Source organism: Macaca fascicularis, chromosome 10 (genome assembly GCF_037993035.2).
Source record: "Macaca fascicularis isolate 582-1 chromosome 10, T2T-MFA8v1.1".
Lineage (NCBI taxonomy): Eukaryota > Metazoa > Chordata > Mammalia > Primates > Cercopithecidae > Macaca > Macaca fascicularis.
Window position 1 is genome coordinate 74,227,013 of NC_088384.1, and position 17,700 is coordinate 74,244,712.

General features: G+C 41.5%; 1 protein-coding gene and 1 long non-coding RNA gene across 6 annotated transcripts in view; one reads left to right on the top strand and one right to left on the bottom strand.

Moving 5' to 3' along the window:
• LOC123567108 (uncharacterized) overlaps positions 1–17,700 on the top strand; it is a 238,287-nt gene that overhangs the window by 44,180 nt on the left and 176,407 nt on the right. The gene's annotated exons all lie outside the window — the stretch shown is intronic.
• The window catches only part of SPTLC3 (serine palmitoyltransferase long chain base subunit 3), a 179,177-nt gene that overhangs the window by 32,908 nt on the left and 128,569 nt on the right, over positions 1–17,700 (bottom strand). For all 3 annotated transcript variants that reach the window (XM_065522754.2, XM_045362497.3, XM_005568338.5), the window contains one exon: positions 17,354–17,480. In XM_065522754.2, the coding sequence (XP_065378826.1) occupies positions 17,354–17,480 (127 nt within the window). The remainder of the gene's footprint in view (positions 1–17,353; positions 17,481–17,700) is intronic.

Here is a 17,700-nt window from a genome sequence, read left to right on the forward strand (position 1 = left end):
CTAGAATGTTTCGGTTCCAGTCATGGGAAAGATCAGTAGAGTTAGATCATCATAAGCTAAAGATGCCGCCTTGAGAGTCACTATTTTTTGATGGGTATTAGAGAGCCCTGGAAGCATTATAAGTGAACATGACATATTCTGAGGGGGGTTAGGAAGACAAAGCTTATAGTGTACAGTGCATGGATCAGGATGAGGGAAAAACTGGAGGTAGCAAGACTAGTCAGGAAGCCAAGGTGGCAGCAAATGTCTGAAATGGGCGAGGAGCTGTGTCGATAACTGTTCCAATTTGTGGCAAGAAGACAAAGGAGTTGGAAAAGACAGATACTAGGTTGAGTGATTGGGTTAATATGGTTCCTTGAAAGGGCTCTGAGACACCATGCAAATGAAGGTGGCCACCAAGAAGCCCCATCCAAGGCAGCTGCCTGAAGAATTAAAACCTTGTGGTTTCCAGAGCTTTGCTAGGATAGGATGCACTGAACAGCCCTCAGGGAGGAGGGTATGGGGAAAAATTGATGGGGAAGCCCCCTAACTTTTGCTTTGTGCCCAGGACAAAGCTCAGCCAAGCACTCCAACAGTATGAAGCCAATTTCCTGGGTTCAAAATAAACTCTACCATCTTGGGCAAGGTACTTCCTCTTTCTGAGACCTGTATTCTTCATTTGTAAAATGGGAATCATGACAAGGATAATAATAATATTGCCCACTTCATACTGTTATGAGGATTAAATATTAAATAGGGTGTCTAACTTAACTTGGGTGCTACAGAATATATACATATACACACACAGACACATATATATATTTTCATACACACATTTGAAAAATTCTATAGTTCACAAATACTGAAAACAATTAATTTGAACCAAAGATTGGACTGACTGACTTGGATTTGCTCTCTAAAACTGGGTCCCTCTGGTCAATGTAACTGACCTGCAGCACCTACAGCCAACCTGGTCATCCCTGTGCCCTTCTTGGTCTTTTTGGTGCCCAAGACATGTCCTCCATATATTCCTATTTTTAAGAATTGCATGTTTATCAGAATAATTTTCATTCTCAGTGCTCCAGTTGAAGCAGATGATCACAGAGAATTTAACTACATAAAGTCCTTCTATTTTACAAAGGGCACAAAACTTTAGAGATGTTCACTAGTAATTAAGTCCTAATTAAGAGAGTCCTGATTAGGTTTTAGCTATAGGTGAACATCTCTGAAGTTTTGAAAGAGATTCAAACAGAGAGAGAGGAGGGGGATTTGATGTGAGGGAGACTATCCGTTGCTGACTTTGAGGATGGAGGGGCCCTCATGGGACGCAAACAGCCTCCAGATGCTGAGAGTGTTCCCACTGACAGCCAGAGAGGAAATGGGACCTCAGTCCTACAACACAGCTACTGGATTCTGTCACAGCCATGTGAGCTTGGAGGAGGTCCCTGAGCTCCAGATAAGAAAGCAGCTGCTGACACCTTTATTTCAGCATTATGAGAACCTGAGCAGACAGTACACTGTGCCCAGACTCCTGACCCAAGGGAACTGATCTATTCAACGGTCACTAAGTTTGTGGTAATTTGTAATGCAGAAATAGAAAGTGAATACAATCTCTCTAGCCCAGACCCACATGCTGGGATTCCTCAGGCACAAATCCACCTGCCTAATCCTCCCCAGCTGTAGGAAGGAAAAACAAAGACCAGCTCCCCTTCACCCTGGAAGATGCTACAGATGGAATAATGTTCTTTCCTTTCCCAGTTGTACTGAACCAACATGGAATTCCATATGTATTACATCACCACTTCCTCATCTCAGAGTCCAGCCACACAGAGGAAGCAAACATGAAGAGGATGCTCCAGTAGGGCTCATGTAAAAGGATATCTTGTTTGTAGGACGGCTGGAAGAATGTGGCTGACTATCCTTTGCCCCAGTGCCATCTAAAAGACACACAGATTCTCTTTAGGTTCTTTCTAGGGAAATTTTTTAAAAACTCAAATCAACTGCAGAATTTACTGAGCTTTCATAAAAGTCTACCCTTGGCTAACTCTTTGGATAAAGTAAATGAAGGGGCAGAAGTTTCTGGAACAGTTTGCTAGCTATTTATGCACAACCAGGCAAACTTTCCCTCTTAACTAGAGTTCAGTTCGTTGGCTAATTGTGCATTTATTGGACAAACCCAAGTTGTCACACATGTAGGTGAGCAGCAACAGCAAGGCAGAGAGGCAATGTCTGTCACCTTGATTGCTAACCCTGACCTTAGGTCCACACACACAAAAAGACCAGGTAGAACTTTTTTGCCCCCCAGCACAGGTGATTAATCATGGACTGAGGCAGGCCCTCAGTTGAAAGCCAGTGGAGCATAGCATCAACATCTGTTTTGTGTTAGCTATTGCTGAAATGCCAGGGGCCTGAAACCATTTAGAAAACGCAGCTCTCCATGCCCTCAGCCTCTTTTGGTCTCTCCAGCTGGCAACCAAGTGGCAAATGTATTTAGAAATCAGAAGCTAGCTCCTCTGTCAACAATGCCAAGGGCCTTCAATGCTGGGGTCCTTGGACAGTGCATTTGGGTGGAATTTTTTGTAGATGCCTCTTGTTTTCATTGAGGGACCTTGGAAAAATGGAGCAACCACCACGTTCTGGCTGAGTTGGATGGAGAGAAAAAGAGTTGTAGGAAACCAGTTTTGTATTCAGTGAACTCTCTGCCAAGGTAGACACTGAGAAACGTGAGAAGATCTTTTTTAAACCAGGTGTGAATTATCATGGTTTTATCACCCGCATCACAGTCCTTTTCCTTTTTGCTTTTCATTCCCTCTTCCCAGAGAAGAGACAGAATTTGAGAGAATTGTAAATCTGCAATAACAGTCACAAGATAAGTTTGAGGATGTGAACGGATAACGTAGCTTGCAGTTCCCAACAGTTTGCACTGAAGACAATCAATGTCTTATAAGAGAAGTTTGTGAATGTATCTCATGTCAAAAATAAACAGTAGGAAAGAGAAAACTCCTCTCTTAAGAGCTAATTTCTGTCATCCAGTGTACTCCTTTCTTTCCCCCCTCAATGCCCTAAATCTTCCCCCTTAGTCCCTGGTTTTTTTTAAACCTATCAAACTCAAGTGTAAAAATATGTGTGCCCTGTTGCAGGGATCAGAGCAAAGGTTGAAGGTCACAGCTGGAAGGGGCTGGTGCCACTTTCTCCCAGTCCACGCTGGGCTAGGGGCAGGGTCAATACCTCACCTGGCAATCTCATGATAAAATTTCACCAATAATCAGAGTAAATGAAATAATTCACACAAAGTGATTTAACAATGAGGCATGGTTGTATTTTCAGTGCACATACATTGTATTTTAAGTGTCACTCTTTTTTCCTTTATCTTTTCTCTGTAGAAGGTAAATAAAAATGATTAAAATTCAAAAATTAATAAAGTTACTTAAAAGACCTTGACATTTTAATCAACTTTTTCTCCTAATAACTGAATAAAAAATAGAAATTTAAGCTTTAGAACTTTTTTTTAATCCTGTAGATATTCTGTAGAATGAATTATCTGGTGTGAACTTGCCCATCTAGACATAACAGGGCTTTTAAAAGTAGATAAAATGCAAGTGATGTTAATTGGAATCATATTCTAATATTAGCTCAATCCTGATAGGAAGTCTCTAGTTTTATTTCTCTACCTGGGCTCAGAATTCAGTCTCGTGTCTGGTTACCTTAGTTAGTCAAGGGCTGGGTGCTAATGTCATGAACATCAGAGGTTTGATGCCTGTTGAAATTTATTAGCTTCCTTTTCTTCTGTGGTCCCAAAAGTACCCAAGGAGAGTTGAGTGAGTGACTGGGGTGGACTCAAACTCATTCAATTCAAAGAATTGGCCTATCAGTTCATGTTTTTAAATTGCAATTTTTAATTTTCTGATAATGATGCCATTTTCTGTCTCATCACATCCCTTCTTCAAAGAATAAAAAGTCCTTAATGTCTGTATGCTACCATTTCCAAAATGTACATTCTCCCCTCCTCTGGCATGACTTCCAGAGCTACTCCAATTTTATGTCATTTTAAATTCTTCTGAGGAATTATTATCCTTAGGGTCCATTTTCTGCTTCCAGAAAGTACACAGCTTTGGGGAATTGAGCAACAGAATCATAGCAGTGATAGCAATACCTGCCATGTGCTAGGAATGAGTTCCGTGAAAAAGAAAGTAGAAGTAGTTGTGGTAAAAGCCAGACTAGTAGCCCCGAGAGTCCCTAAAAAAAGGAGGAGAGATCTGTCTTCGGTCCTTTAGACTTTATTTTTCTTTTGTTCTTAGCTACTTTTATTCTATTCCAGGTCAAGAGTTTATTTATGAAGAAAATAGGAAAGCATTTGGAAAGAATCAGAAAGTCTGAGGAAAGAATGTCCTGGGTGGAGGTTAAGTACTGTGGCAAAGTCTGGTTCCTATTCACCAAACTCATTTCCTCTCCTAGGCACATAGTTAACTCCATTACCCAGGTTCCTTTGTGGTTAGGCAAAGTCATGTGACTGAGTTACAGCCAATGGAATGTGGGCAGAAATACAATGTGCCTTTCCAGACATGGCCCTTGAAAATGTCACAGGCACAATCCATCATGCTCCTTACCCCTTTGTCAGCAACTTTGGAAACCATATATTGAAGCTGGAGGAGCTACAAAATGGAAGGAGGCTGGGTTCTTGGAAGAGAACTGTCTTGCCCAACAGAAACACCAATTTTGGATTTTATGTTAGGAAAAAATGAATTTCTATTGTGTTAAGCCATGGTTTTATTGGCATTTGTCTGTGACAACAAGTAACATACCTTAACTAATACCAACCCCACAAAAAAGGATACTATGGAAAACTTTCAAAGACTCAAAATCCCAATACCCCTTTATCTTTCATTGTCTGTAAAAAGAAACCCACATTTTTCTGTGGGAGTTTTAGTTTCTCAGCCTCTCATTACTAGTCACCAAGTATGTCACAGAAACATAGTTTCTTGATTGAAAAACGTCCTAAGTGCAAACCATTATTAAGATGGAGGAGGAGAAGGAGAGAGGATGGAAAATGTCATTTTGGATGCTTAGGAATCACGCTACCCTCCTCTATTTTGGAAATGTACTTAACTTGAACAGAGAGGATTAGCTGTTGCCCAGTGCCTGCTGATTACTGTGTATGAAAAAGTGAAATGCACTTTTGAGTTTCAGATTGTGTCTCTATAGGAAACTTTAAGCGAGGGATTCAACTAACTGCTTGATAATTAAAGGAAAAACTCCAGTTTTGCTTCTACTATTTAAGTAGCATTGGCTTGAATTATGCAGCATGCTCAGCTCACCTCCATATCTGATAGTATCTAGACAAATCCTCAGTGTAAGTTATATAAAACCATGCATTTATCAAAAGAATGGGAAAGAGGCTATAGAGTTTGACCTATGCATGCACCCATCCATGACGTATTTATGACTGCAGTATTTGAACTAAAATAATTATATAAGTAACCTATAAAGAAATAACATTGTAATTGTTTATAAGTGGTGACTAGATCCCAAGGCTTGTCAGAAAATCTGCTTAGTCCCAAGTATAGTATTCAGTGCCCATTCACTCACATATTTGATGCTTAAGGTGCAATTAAATAACTAATCACTACCTATTTGGAAGGCTGGGTTAGGGGTGTGTGTGACTAACATAATAGAAGTAAAAAACTGCAAGCGACTGAAGGAAGGAAAAGTAATTTTCTGACGGGGGCCATCAAGATAGGACTTATAAGGATGACCAGGGGCTCAGGAGATAATGAATGGGGGTAGTGTGTTGTGGGGAGGGATGAGAGCCTTCAAGATAGAGGAAAAGCTGCCTGCGGAATCGTTGAGGAAATATGGCCAAAGCTGATGCTGAATGGGTCATTTATTCAGCCAACATGTACCACTTCATTTTGGGGACAATGTCTCTGCCTTTATGGCATTTGTATTCTCCTGGTAAAAACAGATATTAACCCAGAAAGAAAATTCATATTAAAGGAGGTAATACGTGCTATGAAGAAAAATGATACTGACTGAGGGGGTGGACTGAGTAACTCACAGGAAAGGGGACAATATTTTAGAAAGGATGTTTAGGGAAGGTCTCCCTGGGTTGGTGGCAAGAACTAGAAGGGTCACTCCAGCATGAATCCCCAAGTTGTTCTGAGTCCAGATTTCCTCTGGTCTCAAGTTTTGGCTCTGCACCTGCTCTGGGAGATGAGCTCGAGTAGCAGAAAGCTCAGGGGGACCTATGCTTGGAGTCAGGAGCCAGGAAGGCCTGTGTGGTGAAGGGGCAAATATGAGGGAAGGTTGCAAGTCTCTGGGAAGTCAGGGAAGGCCTGGATTGCTTTCTTTAATTTTGTAGAGATCCTCTTTGTCCGTGAGGATAAGGACAATTTGATCAGCAACAGCTGTTTACTTATCTGTGTTTTTAAACATGATCTGAACTACTTCAACTAACAGAATATATGTTTTCTTTCCCAGGGTATACAAACCAAATTGTCATCTTTAGCCTTTCTGATGTTCTCAGCAGAAACAGGGACTTCACCATGAAGGAACAGAACTCAGTTTTAATTTTAGAATAGGGAACATCATCATAAAACATAACACAATATAGCCAAATGTATTATTATATATGATATATTATAACAGCATAATTTAACCACATATGAATGAAAAACCCATCACTTCTGTAGGTCAAGAATGGAGAACCTTCTCCCAGAGGCCAAAACTCAAAGGAAAAGAGGAGCATCCCGTTAGCTGAAAGCCTTCATTCCCCAACCCTGCTAAAGGCAGCGTGTAATGTGCAAGCAGAATTCTACAGCCAAGGCAACAACTTCCCCACAGATGGAAAGCTTTGAATACTTCCCAACTCATCCAAGAACTAAAACCTCAGAAAGATTTATTGTGAGGAGGCCCTCTGCTAGGGAGCGTTTCTATTGAATATTTCCTCCTCAGGTCTTGGTCTGATAGCAATTAGTTTCTAAAGGGTAAAGGAAGCCCAGATTGAGGAGGAACCACTTGTAACCAGCACAATGGTTGGGGGACTTAGCTCTAATTTGCAGACTCAATTTCCCCATCCTTCTTGTATTGGCTTTCTTAAAAAAGCTCACCAAAACCTGGGTTTCCATCCTATCATAGGCTTGTTAAGCTTTTTCTTAGCTTTCTCTTCCTATGGAAAGTGGAGAATTGAAGTAGTTATCTGGATAATATCTGTTTAATTGATAAAATCTAAGATAATTAAAGAAGCATAATAGTAACAGAGTAACTATTTATGACCTTTTTTTGCAGCAATAATCCCTGACTACTACATTGAGAAAACATAAAATTAAAAAGAAAATATTGCATTGTTATTTCATCCTGCCAAATTCCTCTCTCCCTGTATATAATATATATAACTTTTACTTATATATTATATAAGTATATAATTTATAACTTTTATTTATAGATATAAATATATATATAATTTTTACTTATATATATTTTATATACATATATTTTTAGATGGGGTCTCACTCTGTTGCCCAGGCTGGAGTGCAGGGGTTCGATTTCAGCTCATTGCAACTTCTGCCTCCCAGGTTCAAGTGATCCTCCCACCTCTGCCTCCTGAGTCACTGGGACCACAGGTGTGTGCCATCACCTCCATCTAATTTTTTATATTTTTTGGTAGAGACAGGGTTTTGCCATGTTGCCCAGGCTGGTCTCGAATTCCTGAGTTCAGGTGATCCACCTGCATTGGCCTCCCAAAGTGCTGGAACTACAGATGTGAGCCACCACACCTGGTCAAATTCCTCTATTTCTAAGGATCTTAAATAGCTATTGTTTTCCAGGAAGAACACAAGTCATTATTTCACCTTAATTTTATCTTTAGTTTTCTCCTGCCTTTTCTTCCAGACACATTGTCCCCTCCCCTTCCTTACTACACAGAAACTCCTTCAGTTTAAGGGCAGAGAGGGACATGTGTTACTTTGAAGAAAAATAGAGAATTTCATTTCTCCTAAATTTATCATTTAAGTTTAGGTGTTATTAACAATGATTCAGGTGTATTCTACTGAAATCAGATATTACACATTAGTAATTGAAATTCTGTATAACTTTTCTCTTATAAGTAAATTTCCATTACTGTTTTCCTTTCTACAGACTTTACTGGCCACTTGATTATAAATGAATCACATTTTCATGCATGTGATACAAAATGTGGTTTTGTGATTCAGTAAGTTGGTGATTATCCCACCAGCCTGGCACTAAGGTAATAGCTGAGAGAGAATTGATTAAATCAGAGACATTATGATTTTTCTTATAGCCATTTTGATGAAATTAGAAATGAACAAGTCAATGGAGTAATTGGAGTAATCCAAATTTAAGTACTGGCCTGTTCATATAGCTAGAATCGTTCCAACTATTCCTGTCTCTGGTTAAGTGCTGTATTTCAAAAGACTTAATGTTACACAAAAATTCTAAAATATTTAAACGTTTAGATCTTTAGATAAGTGGGCCTGTAGATCTAAAAACTACACAGTAGCCAGTAGGCAAAGTAAGTGCTTGATAAGATATATATTTGCTGTTTCATCCTGACATGAAATTGAAAATATAACAAGAACCTTAATATCTAATGTTCAATAGATGCATCAGGTTAAGCCGATCATCTTTTTTTTCAAAAAAGTGCCAATTTCATTTCAACACCACGTCATCACAATTGTAACGATCAGGGGAGGAAGATGAGCCGTCAAATGGAGGGTGATTATTATAGCACAAGTTAAGTAGATCCCACATAATTACAGGAGAGGCCATTCTTTCTGAGTTAGGAATATGGAATATTTTGTCTTGAGTCATCCTATAATAAATCAACACCTAGCAGTGTTGCCCATTGTGGATTTCCTTTCATCAGATTGATTCCACCTATTGAAGATACACTGAAGAGACAAACCATTTAAGTAATTATTATAAATGCTACCCTATTTATCCCAAGGGATAGCAGTTGTTGGAGAAATGGCAGTATCTCTGTCAGATGTCTACTATCAAATCAAACAATAAAATGAATGTTGTGACCATGAACTCTTAATGACTTGACATACTTCAAAAAGTTATGTGAAAGCACAGGCTTAGGGAGTGACTGTTGTGAGGCACATGTATTTCATAAGCAAAACTCTCTTTCCTATTCCTGATGCCAAAGTGGTCATGGGGACTGAAGAACAGGCAAGGTGCTAGTAGTAACTGAGTGGGCAGGGTTGATGTTTTGGTTTAAACACAGGTTTAAAGAAGTGGATCCAAACACATTTCATGCTTTTCTCTTTTGGGCTTTTTCTTATTCTTCTGCTGCTCTTCTTCCTCCTGTTTTTGCTAGGTCCTTTACCTTTGCTTGCATCTGCCAGAATTCCGTCCTCTGTTCACTTTACTTCTCCCTCTGCACAGATCTGTTTCTTTTCTGTTATGTAGAAACATGGTTATCAAATTTGAGCCTGCACCAGAATCTCCTGGAGGAATGGTTAAAACAGCTGATTCAGAAATGCTTTGTGGCAGTTCTAACAAGCCTCAGGTGACATTGCTTCTTGTGGTCCAGGGACCACTCTTTGAGAACCACTGCTGTATGATGACTTTGTAGTCACTGTCTCCCTCCTGTCAGGCACTCCCATCATCATGAAACAAGAAATGATGACTGGGGACACGTGGGGGAACTTTCCCCAACATCAGTGACTCTATAGTAAGCAGGTAGGTGTAATGAGTAAAACTAGACATGCCTGCAGACAAGAATTATAAGGAAGAAGTTGTCCTTGATGAGCAAGTTGTTTACTCAGATTGCTGATGTTAAGTATTCAGAGATCCAGCTCAAGTCTTTTGATGAAAAGATGGCCCTAAACAGATATTTTGTGAGTATCTGCATCATGGCATAACTGGGACTTAACACATTTCTTTCCAATTCAACTGGAAAGTATGTATTGAAGGCCTATGATGTGTCAGGAACTGTGTGGATTATTATATCGTAGATGTACCTGTGCATGGTACATGCACCTGACCGTGACAGCTTAAGCATTTCCTGAGAATGACCCTGTATGGCAGACACACCTGAATGTGTGTTCACAGTTTGAGCGTGACCAAGCTGGAGATTCGTTCCTTACCTATGAGGAACATCTGAGTCCCCAGCTTGTCCACTGGGATGCTTGTCATACAAGGGATTGAGGCCCTTTGAATAAAGGTTGAGTAAAGGTTGAATAAAGGTTGCCAGGTGGAGGTTGTTATGGAAAGGATGTTAAGTGAAAATGCTAATATGAACTACATGCTTTTTACAAGTGGTGGCAGTTCTCCTGTCCAGCCTACCATCACTGGACCGTCCCTGCATGTAAGTTCCCCTGAATAAACCCCATATCTCGTTTGCTGGCTCAGGGTCTCTTCTTTTGCCTCTCAGCTTTGGTGCTACCCCTTATCTCAGCTTATTGTAGCCTCCGCCCCCTGGGCTCAAGCGATTCTCTTGCCTCAGTATCCATAGTAGCTGGGATTACAGGTTTGCGCCACCATGCCCAGCTAAGTTTTGTATTTTTAGTAGAGACAGGGTTTTGCCCTGTTGACCAGGCTGGTCTCGAACTCCTGACCTCAAGTGATCTGCCCACCACAGACTCCCAAGGTGCTGGGATTACAGGTGTGAGCCACCGAGCCCCACCTGATATGGAGATTTAATGGTTTCTATCTACAAGAAATCCACAAGCCATTAGTGTCTGATGGGAGGGAAAGAGTGACTACAGGGTCGTTATGCAGCAGTGTTTCTCAAAGGCTGGTCCCTGGACCAGCAGCAGCACTTGGGGCTTGTTAGAATGCAGCAAGCATTTCAAGCAGAAGTTTCTAGGGGTAGAGGGTCCACAAGCTGTTTTGGAAAGGAAACAGCTGAGGGTACTTGTGCAGCGGGAACTATAAAGAGAACAGAGCGCAGGATTAGGGCAAACACTTACTGATAGGGAAAGAGGCCTGGCGGGAAAGAGAGGAAGAACAAATAGAAAAATAAGAGCAAAACCAGAAGAGAAGAGCGTCTCTACGACTAAGACAGTCTTTGAAGACTGTTTTCAAAGAGAGAGAATGATGCAGAGAGATCAAGTTTAATCTGGCGAAGAAGCAGGAGAGTGTGTCTACAGGAGTGACTTTAGAGGGAGCAGGATCCATGGAGCAAGGAGGCAGAGGACAGGTGGGCGACAGGCTGCAGGGGCTGGAAACTGCATGAGAAGGGTAGAGGGGAAGCCAGCAGAATAGCTCACTCTTTTGAGATCTGCTGCAATGGATGGGATGAGGCTCAGTGGCTGCTGGAAAAAGAAGGGGCAAGGGAAGTCTTTTTAGGATGAGAGAAACCAACAATCCTAGTCTGTGAAAAGGGGCTAGTATCTTTAGAAGGTGGAAAGGGAAAAAATCAAGCACAGAGATGTAAAAGACATCAGAGCTGTTTATTTGCTGAGATAAGAGGGATAGTGAGAAGAACTCTTTCAATAAATCTTTTTGGAAACCTGTACTTGCCAGACGCTGTTTTCAGTGTAATAAATAAAAGACAAAGTGCTTGTTCTCCTGGAGTTTACCCTCTAGTGAGAGCAAACAGATAATAAGCAGATACATATACAATTTGTCAGGTATTCATAAATGCTATAAAGATTAAAGCGTCTGGGTGCGGTCCTCACGCCTGTAATCCCACTACTTTGGGCAGCCGAGGTGGGCGGACTTCTTGAAGATGGGAGCTCAAGACCAGCCTGGTCAACATGGTGAAACCTCGTCTCTACTAAAAATACAAAAATTAGCTGGGTGTGGCAGCAGGTGCCTGTAGTCCCAGCTACTCAGCAGGCTGAGGCACAGGAGTCATTTGAGCCCAAGAGGTGGAGGTTGCAGTGAGCCAAGATGGCACCACTGCACTCCAGCCTGGGCGACAGAGTGAGACTCCATCTCAAATAAATAAATAAATAAAAAATAAAGCAAGGTGAGGAGAATTAGAGGGACAGGAGGATTTACTATTTAGGATAGGGCCACTTCCCTAACAAGGCAGATTTTCAGCAGAAAGTGGATGGCAGGGAGGGAGTGGGCCATGCAGATAGGTCAGAAGAGCAGTTTTAGAGGGACCAGCGAGTGCAAAGACCCTTCTGCGTGGGCTGCTCACTGTGTTTTAGGAAAAGCAAGGATGCCAGCTGCCTTCAGTGGGCTGAGCAAGGGGAGGGGTGACAGGACATATGGAGGACCACATCCTGAGAAGCTGTAAAGAACACAGTCTGGATTCTGCTGAGTAAGCTGAAAAGATGATAGAAAGTTCTCAGTGGGGAAGTGACATGGTATGAGTTAGTTTTTCTTCTCTTTTTTCCAAAAGATAATTTTGGCTTCTGCATGGAGAACAGGCCATAAAAAGGCAAGGGCAGAAGTGGGGAGAATATTCAGGAGGCTACTCCAGGAATCCAAGTGAGAGGTGATGGAGAGAGTGGTGGCTGTGTGAGAAGTGACCTGATTCTGGATATATGTTAAGTAGAGTGTGCAGGAGTTGCTGATAGAGTAGGAAGATGTGAGTTCGGGGAAAAAGGGAGAACTCTGGGGTGGGTAAAGCTATTGGAAAATTTGCAGAAGTAAGGGAAGAAAGGAGATGTGTTGAAAGTAGTATGTCTTTATTGAATGTTTAGTGTGTATCAAGCATCATGCTAAGTTCCTTATCTGTATCACTTCACTTAATTCTTCTGACAACCTTAATTTGCAATGAAGGAACTAAGGCCAAGAGAGGGAAAGTGACTTGCCATTCACGGAGCAGATGTCAGGCCAGGCACCGCTGCAGGGCACACTCTGTGAATTAGCCCACATCATACAACCTCTGTCTTCTCTGAGAAATGGAAGTTTACCCAGAGTTGGGGAGAGAAGGTGTAGTAAGGTAAGATCAAGATTGGGAGTTCAAAAAATGTTGAGTGATTTCTCGAAAAATGTACATCAAAGATTTAAACATGATAATAAGATGATTTTTTGACAATGCTTTCTTTAGGGGAGTCGGTGTGGTTTGGGGCTCACCTTCTTGTGGCTATGTATGCTATGTCTAGATAAGAAAACGACTGAGCTGTGATCTTTCTAGACCTTTCCAAAAGTAACCTCAATCACTGAGTGATCCCTTCTGCTGCCACAACTGGTGTGGAACCAATTCCCAGCTCCCAGTCCTATGAGATAAACATCCTCACGATCTTATTTAGCATAAACATTGACCTGAAATGGAGCAGGCTGGCAAGATGGAAGTTGAGTCATGACATATTTATTAAGCTGAGCACTGAGTTTGACACTCAGAGGAACACCAAAATAATTCAAGACACATTTCTTGCCCTTAAGGGGCTTACAACATTGGCTTGGCTGGAAGACCACCCAACATCCATTAGGATGGAGAAATCAAACCTCCACTTTTGGACTCACTGCACTGCTCAGAGTGACAGGCCAGGAGATTAAAAGGGTCTTAGTGCATATGGAATGCATGCGCGGCCTGCAGCCCCTCAGCCTGTGTGCATTAACTCCACAAGCAGCCTGGCTGCAGAGTGAAGGTGGCTGTTTGTGCATAAACATTGTCATTTCACTGGGACTGCTATTTCATCTTTGAACCTTGGCATCAAAGGAACACTGACCTTATTCCTGTAGCTTGCCTTTCTTTGAAGCGTATGGCTTTGCATTGCAGATTAAAGTGAAGACATTCATCAAGGAACAGATCTGGCCAACTGCTCTCCAAACTCAACCCGAAACAAAGCCTTGAAAGACTCCAATCACAGTTGCAGTGGAGTGGGCTGAAGATGAAGGCTCAGAGCCCGGCTCCTCTTTCTCAGATCCTGTAAAGCAGCTCTTGCATGAAACAGTGCATCCTTTGAGCTCTGGGCAACTTTACCCTGAGAGTGAGTCTATCTCTGCAGAAAGGGGTGAGCTAGTGCAATGTCCCTAACCTGTCCTGCTCATTTGATTTAAAGAAGCCACTGTTGCAAATGAGGCCAGTGTGATCATTCACTGTGTGCCTTTGAATGCTTCAAAAGATGTGTCAGCCACAACCACCTGAAACTTGGCTGATAATTCTGTCAATTTTCTTTTTCTTCTACTTTCCTTTGTTTGTTTCTTTGAAAATAAACTGTCCTATATTTCTCCCTCATTCTCCTATCTTGCCTCTAAAAAAACCAGACCGTACACATGACATTCTCTGTTTTTTTTTTTTCTCTTAAGATGACAAGAGGAGTAAAGTGAGAAACTTTAAATGGGAGGTTAAAAAAATAAGCAAAGAATTACTTAGGTATAAGGCTAAGAGAGAGAAGCAAGGGAAATATCTCCTACCTCAGGGGAAGAAAAATTGATGGCAGATGATTACTCATGTCTTTAATGTAATCTTTCTTCCACTGTGATCAGATCAACAGAGCAAGTTCTGTCTGTGATGAAGTGGTAAGCCAATCCAGAGGACGGAAGGAAATGATTGTAAAGTTGCGTACATGTAAAGCAACTGATTCGGATGACATATACAACAAAGGACCCCGGAAATGAGTGAAAATTTTTGTTGAGACACAAGCTAATTTCTAGAATAACTTTTTCCTAGTCACTTGTCTTTAAAACAAGACCAAAGAATAATTCTAGTCATTCTGAGACAATTCACTTAACTTGCATTTTTGCTTAAAACTCAAATAATTGATTTTCCATTAAGAAACACTTGAAGTTTAAGAAGAGAATTAATATGGCTTTATGGGAAGCCAGTAGTTCCAGGCCAGTTTTTTCATACAGTGGAAAGCTTGTGGAGGAAAAGATGCCGCTCTATATGGCTTCAATGTTAAAAGGTTAAAAGATACCTGTTTAGGACAGGCATAGTGGCTCACACCTGTAATCCCAGCACTTTGAGAGGCCGATGTGGGCAGATCACTTGAGGCCAGGAGTTCCTGACCAGCATGGCCAACATGGTGAAACCCCATCTCAACTAAAAATACAAAAATTGGCCAGGTGTGGTGGCTCATGCCTGTAATCCCAGCATTTTGGGAGGCCAAGGTGGGTGGATCACCTGAGATCGGGAGTTTGAGACCAACCTGGCGAAACTCCGTGTCTACTAAAAATACAAAAAATAGCCAGGTGTGGTGGCGGGCACCTGTAATCCCAGCTACTCAGGAGGCTGAGGCAGGAGAATTGCTTGAACCCGGGAGGCGGAGGTTGCAGTGAGCTGAGATCACACCATTGTACTCTAGCCTGGGTGACAAGAGTGAAACTCTGTCTCAAAAAAAAAAAAAAAAAAAAAAAATTAGCTGGGCATGGTGGTGCGCGCCTGTAGTCCCAACTACTCAGGAGGCTAAGGCAGGAGAATTGCTTGAGTCTGGGAGGTGGAGGTTGCAGTGAGCCCAGATCACGTCACTGCCCTTCAGCCTGGGCGACAGAGCATGACTCTGTCTCAAATTTTTAAAACTCCCCCAAAAAAAGAACCTCTCCCCACCAAAAAAAGGTACCTGTTTATCCAATCTGTATCCCTTAATTTACCCCGGCCTCTTTTTGGGGTGTGGCCATATGACTAGTTTTGGCCAATAGATTGTAAACAAGGTGATAAGAATCACCTCCAGGCTGACCCTCCCTTTCTTTTTACCTTGGTAACCATGGGGGCCATGTGTTGAGATGACGAACCCTTAAGGTGAAAGCAGCCTGAGTCACTGTCTTCAAGGACAAGCACTGTGTAGAGAGCTGACTGACTGGTATTAGATGTGATGCAAACAAGAAATACCTTGGTTCTGTGAAGCCACTGAGATCTACAGGGTTTATTTATTATGGTGGCAAAACCTCCCTTATTCTGACTAATCCAGGATCTTATCTTAGAGGATATCTAGTCCTACTTCACTTCTGTCATAACGATGCTTCCTACAGCATCTCTGAGAAATGGTTCAAATACTTGTTGATCACCTCAGAAACAACAGCAAATAACAGTAGCAAGCAATTATATAATGCTTACTAATAATTGTCTCCAGACACAATGCTAAATATTTTATACAGATTAATGTATCTACTTCTCACAAAAACCTTGGCTCCTAAATATCATTTTTTCTCACTTTATAACTGGATGAATTGAAGTACAGAGAAGTTGAGTCACTTGCTCGGGGTTGAATAGATAAGTCACTCGTCTAAGGCCACACACGAGTGAATAGTATCACAGGAGTCAGATCCAGGCAGCTACCTTCGGTCTCATACCATAAGGGCTTCCTAGACTGGACTGTCGTTTTCTTTTCACAAAGACTAATCAATAAGATGCAGAGTCATAACACTGAAAAGGCAAGCCTGGAAGGAATCCTAGAGATCAGCCAATCACTGCATTTCATATGGAGGAAAAAATATCCTCCTGCAGGCCTTTACCCTGCTTTAGTGAAAAAAAGTCCTGTCTTTCAAACAAGTGTCGTGGGAGCACTAGGGCTCAGTAGAAGGGCCCCAAGGGGTATCAGTATGGGGGTAAGTGAAGACACTACTTTAACTAGATCAGCCTTGTTCTTATCTGTTTTATATAGTAGGCTTCTGATAAAATTTGTATGTGAATATTCTGCTGCTTTAATAATACCGAAAACTCATGGAGTACCCCATACTTCTATTGAAATAGCAGGCTTGGAGGGTTGCATTAAACAATGTCAGACTTCAGGACAGCTGGGAAGTGAGGTGAGGCACATGGATTGTACAGTCCAGTGGCCAGGATAAATTGGCTACTTCCATAAATGTGCTCACCAGCTTGCCTGGCAGCAAGAACTGCCTTCTTCAGCACCGTATCCCCTCTGGTGTGTGACATGCAGTAGAATCTCTATAAACCATCTCTGCAAAATGGAGGGAGAGTTCCAAGAGGTATTTATGAAACAACTTTTCAAAAAGGATTAATTTGGGTTGAGCAAAGTAGCACAGTTTAGCTCTGTTCCCACTGGCAAAGAAATGGCTGGAAGGTTATTGTGTGTGTTTTGTCTATATATCCTCAAATGGCCAGTGGTGGACTTCCATTGCCCAACCTCTGGCTATAAAAAATAAAAGGATGAAAAATTGGATATTAAATTGGCTACTTTGGTCTTAGGGAAACACAAGTGACAGCCCCAAGCAAGCACAGGCAAGCATGTGCATGCAAGCGTGCGCGCACACACACACGCAAACACACACACACACACACACTATATTTGCTTCATTTCAACATAATTGATCACACAAAATTATCTCAATTTGCTGTTCACAATGAGGTAAATTAGAAAGTTTTCTTTGCTTTAACGAAGGGTTTTTGTGTGGTGTGCTAACAGCAGTTTTTGTGCATTTATCACATGGCTTGATTTACAAATAGGGTTCTATAAGATAAAGGTGTGTATTTGAGAAGTGGAAAAATTAATGAGGCAGAAGGGAGACAGAGCGATGCAAGAGCTGTGCTCTATGCAGATCCTCTTACCTTGTGTGGTCCCATCCATTCCCATGAGATGTTTTAGTGATCTGATGATTTGCTCTGCTATCGGTGGGCTCATGGATGAAGCATAGACGGCACTATGCGAGTGAACCCGTAAATAATCCACAAGGTCCTTAAATAAAGAGGGAAAACCCAAAAAGAGGGCAAGTAAATCTCAACACTGGTGGTGGGAATTACATCTAGTCCCATCCCCATCTTCATAGCAAAAGACATTTGATCTCACAGCTCAAAAGAGGAATGGGGTCCAACTCTCAATGGTTTTCATCAAATTATTTTTTTCTATTTCCTTCATAGTTTCTCCCTCAAAAACCTAGAATCTACAGCAAAGCAGG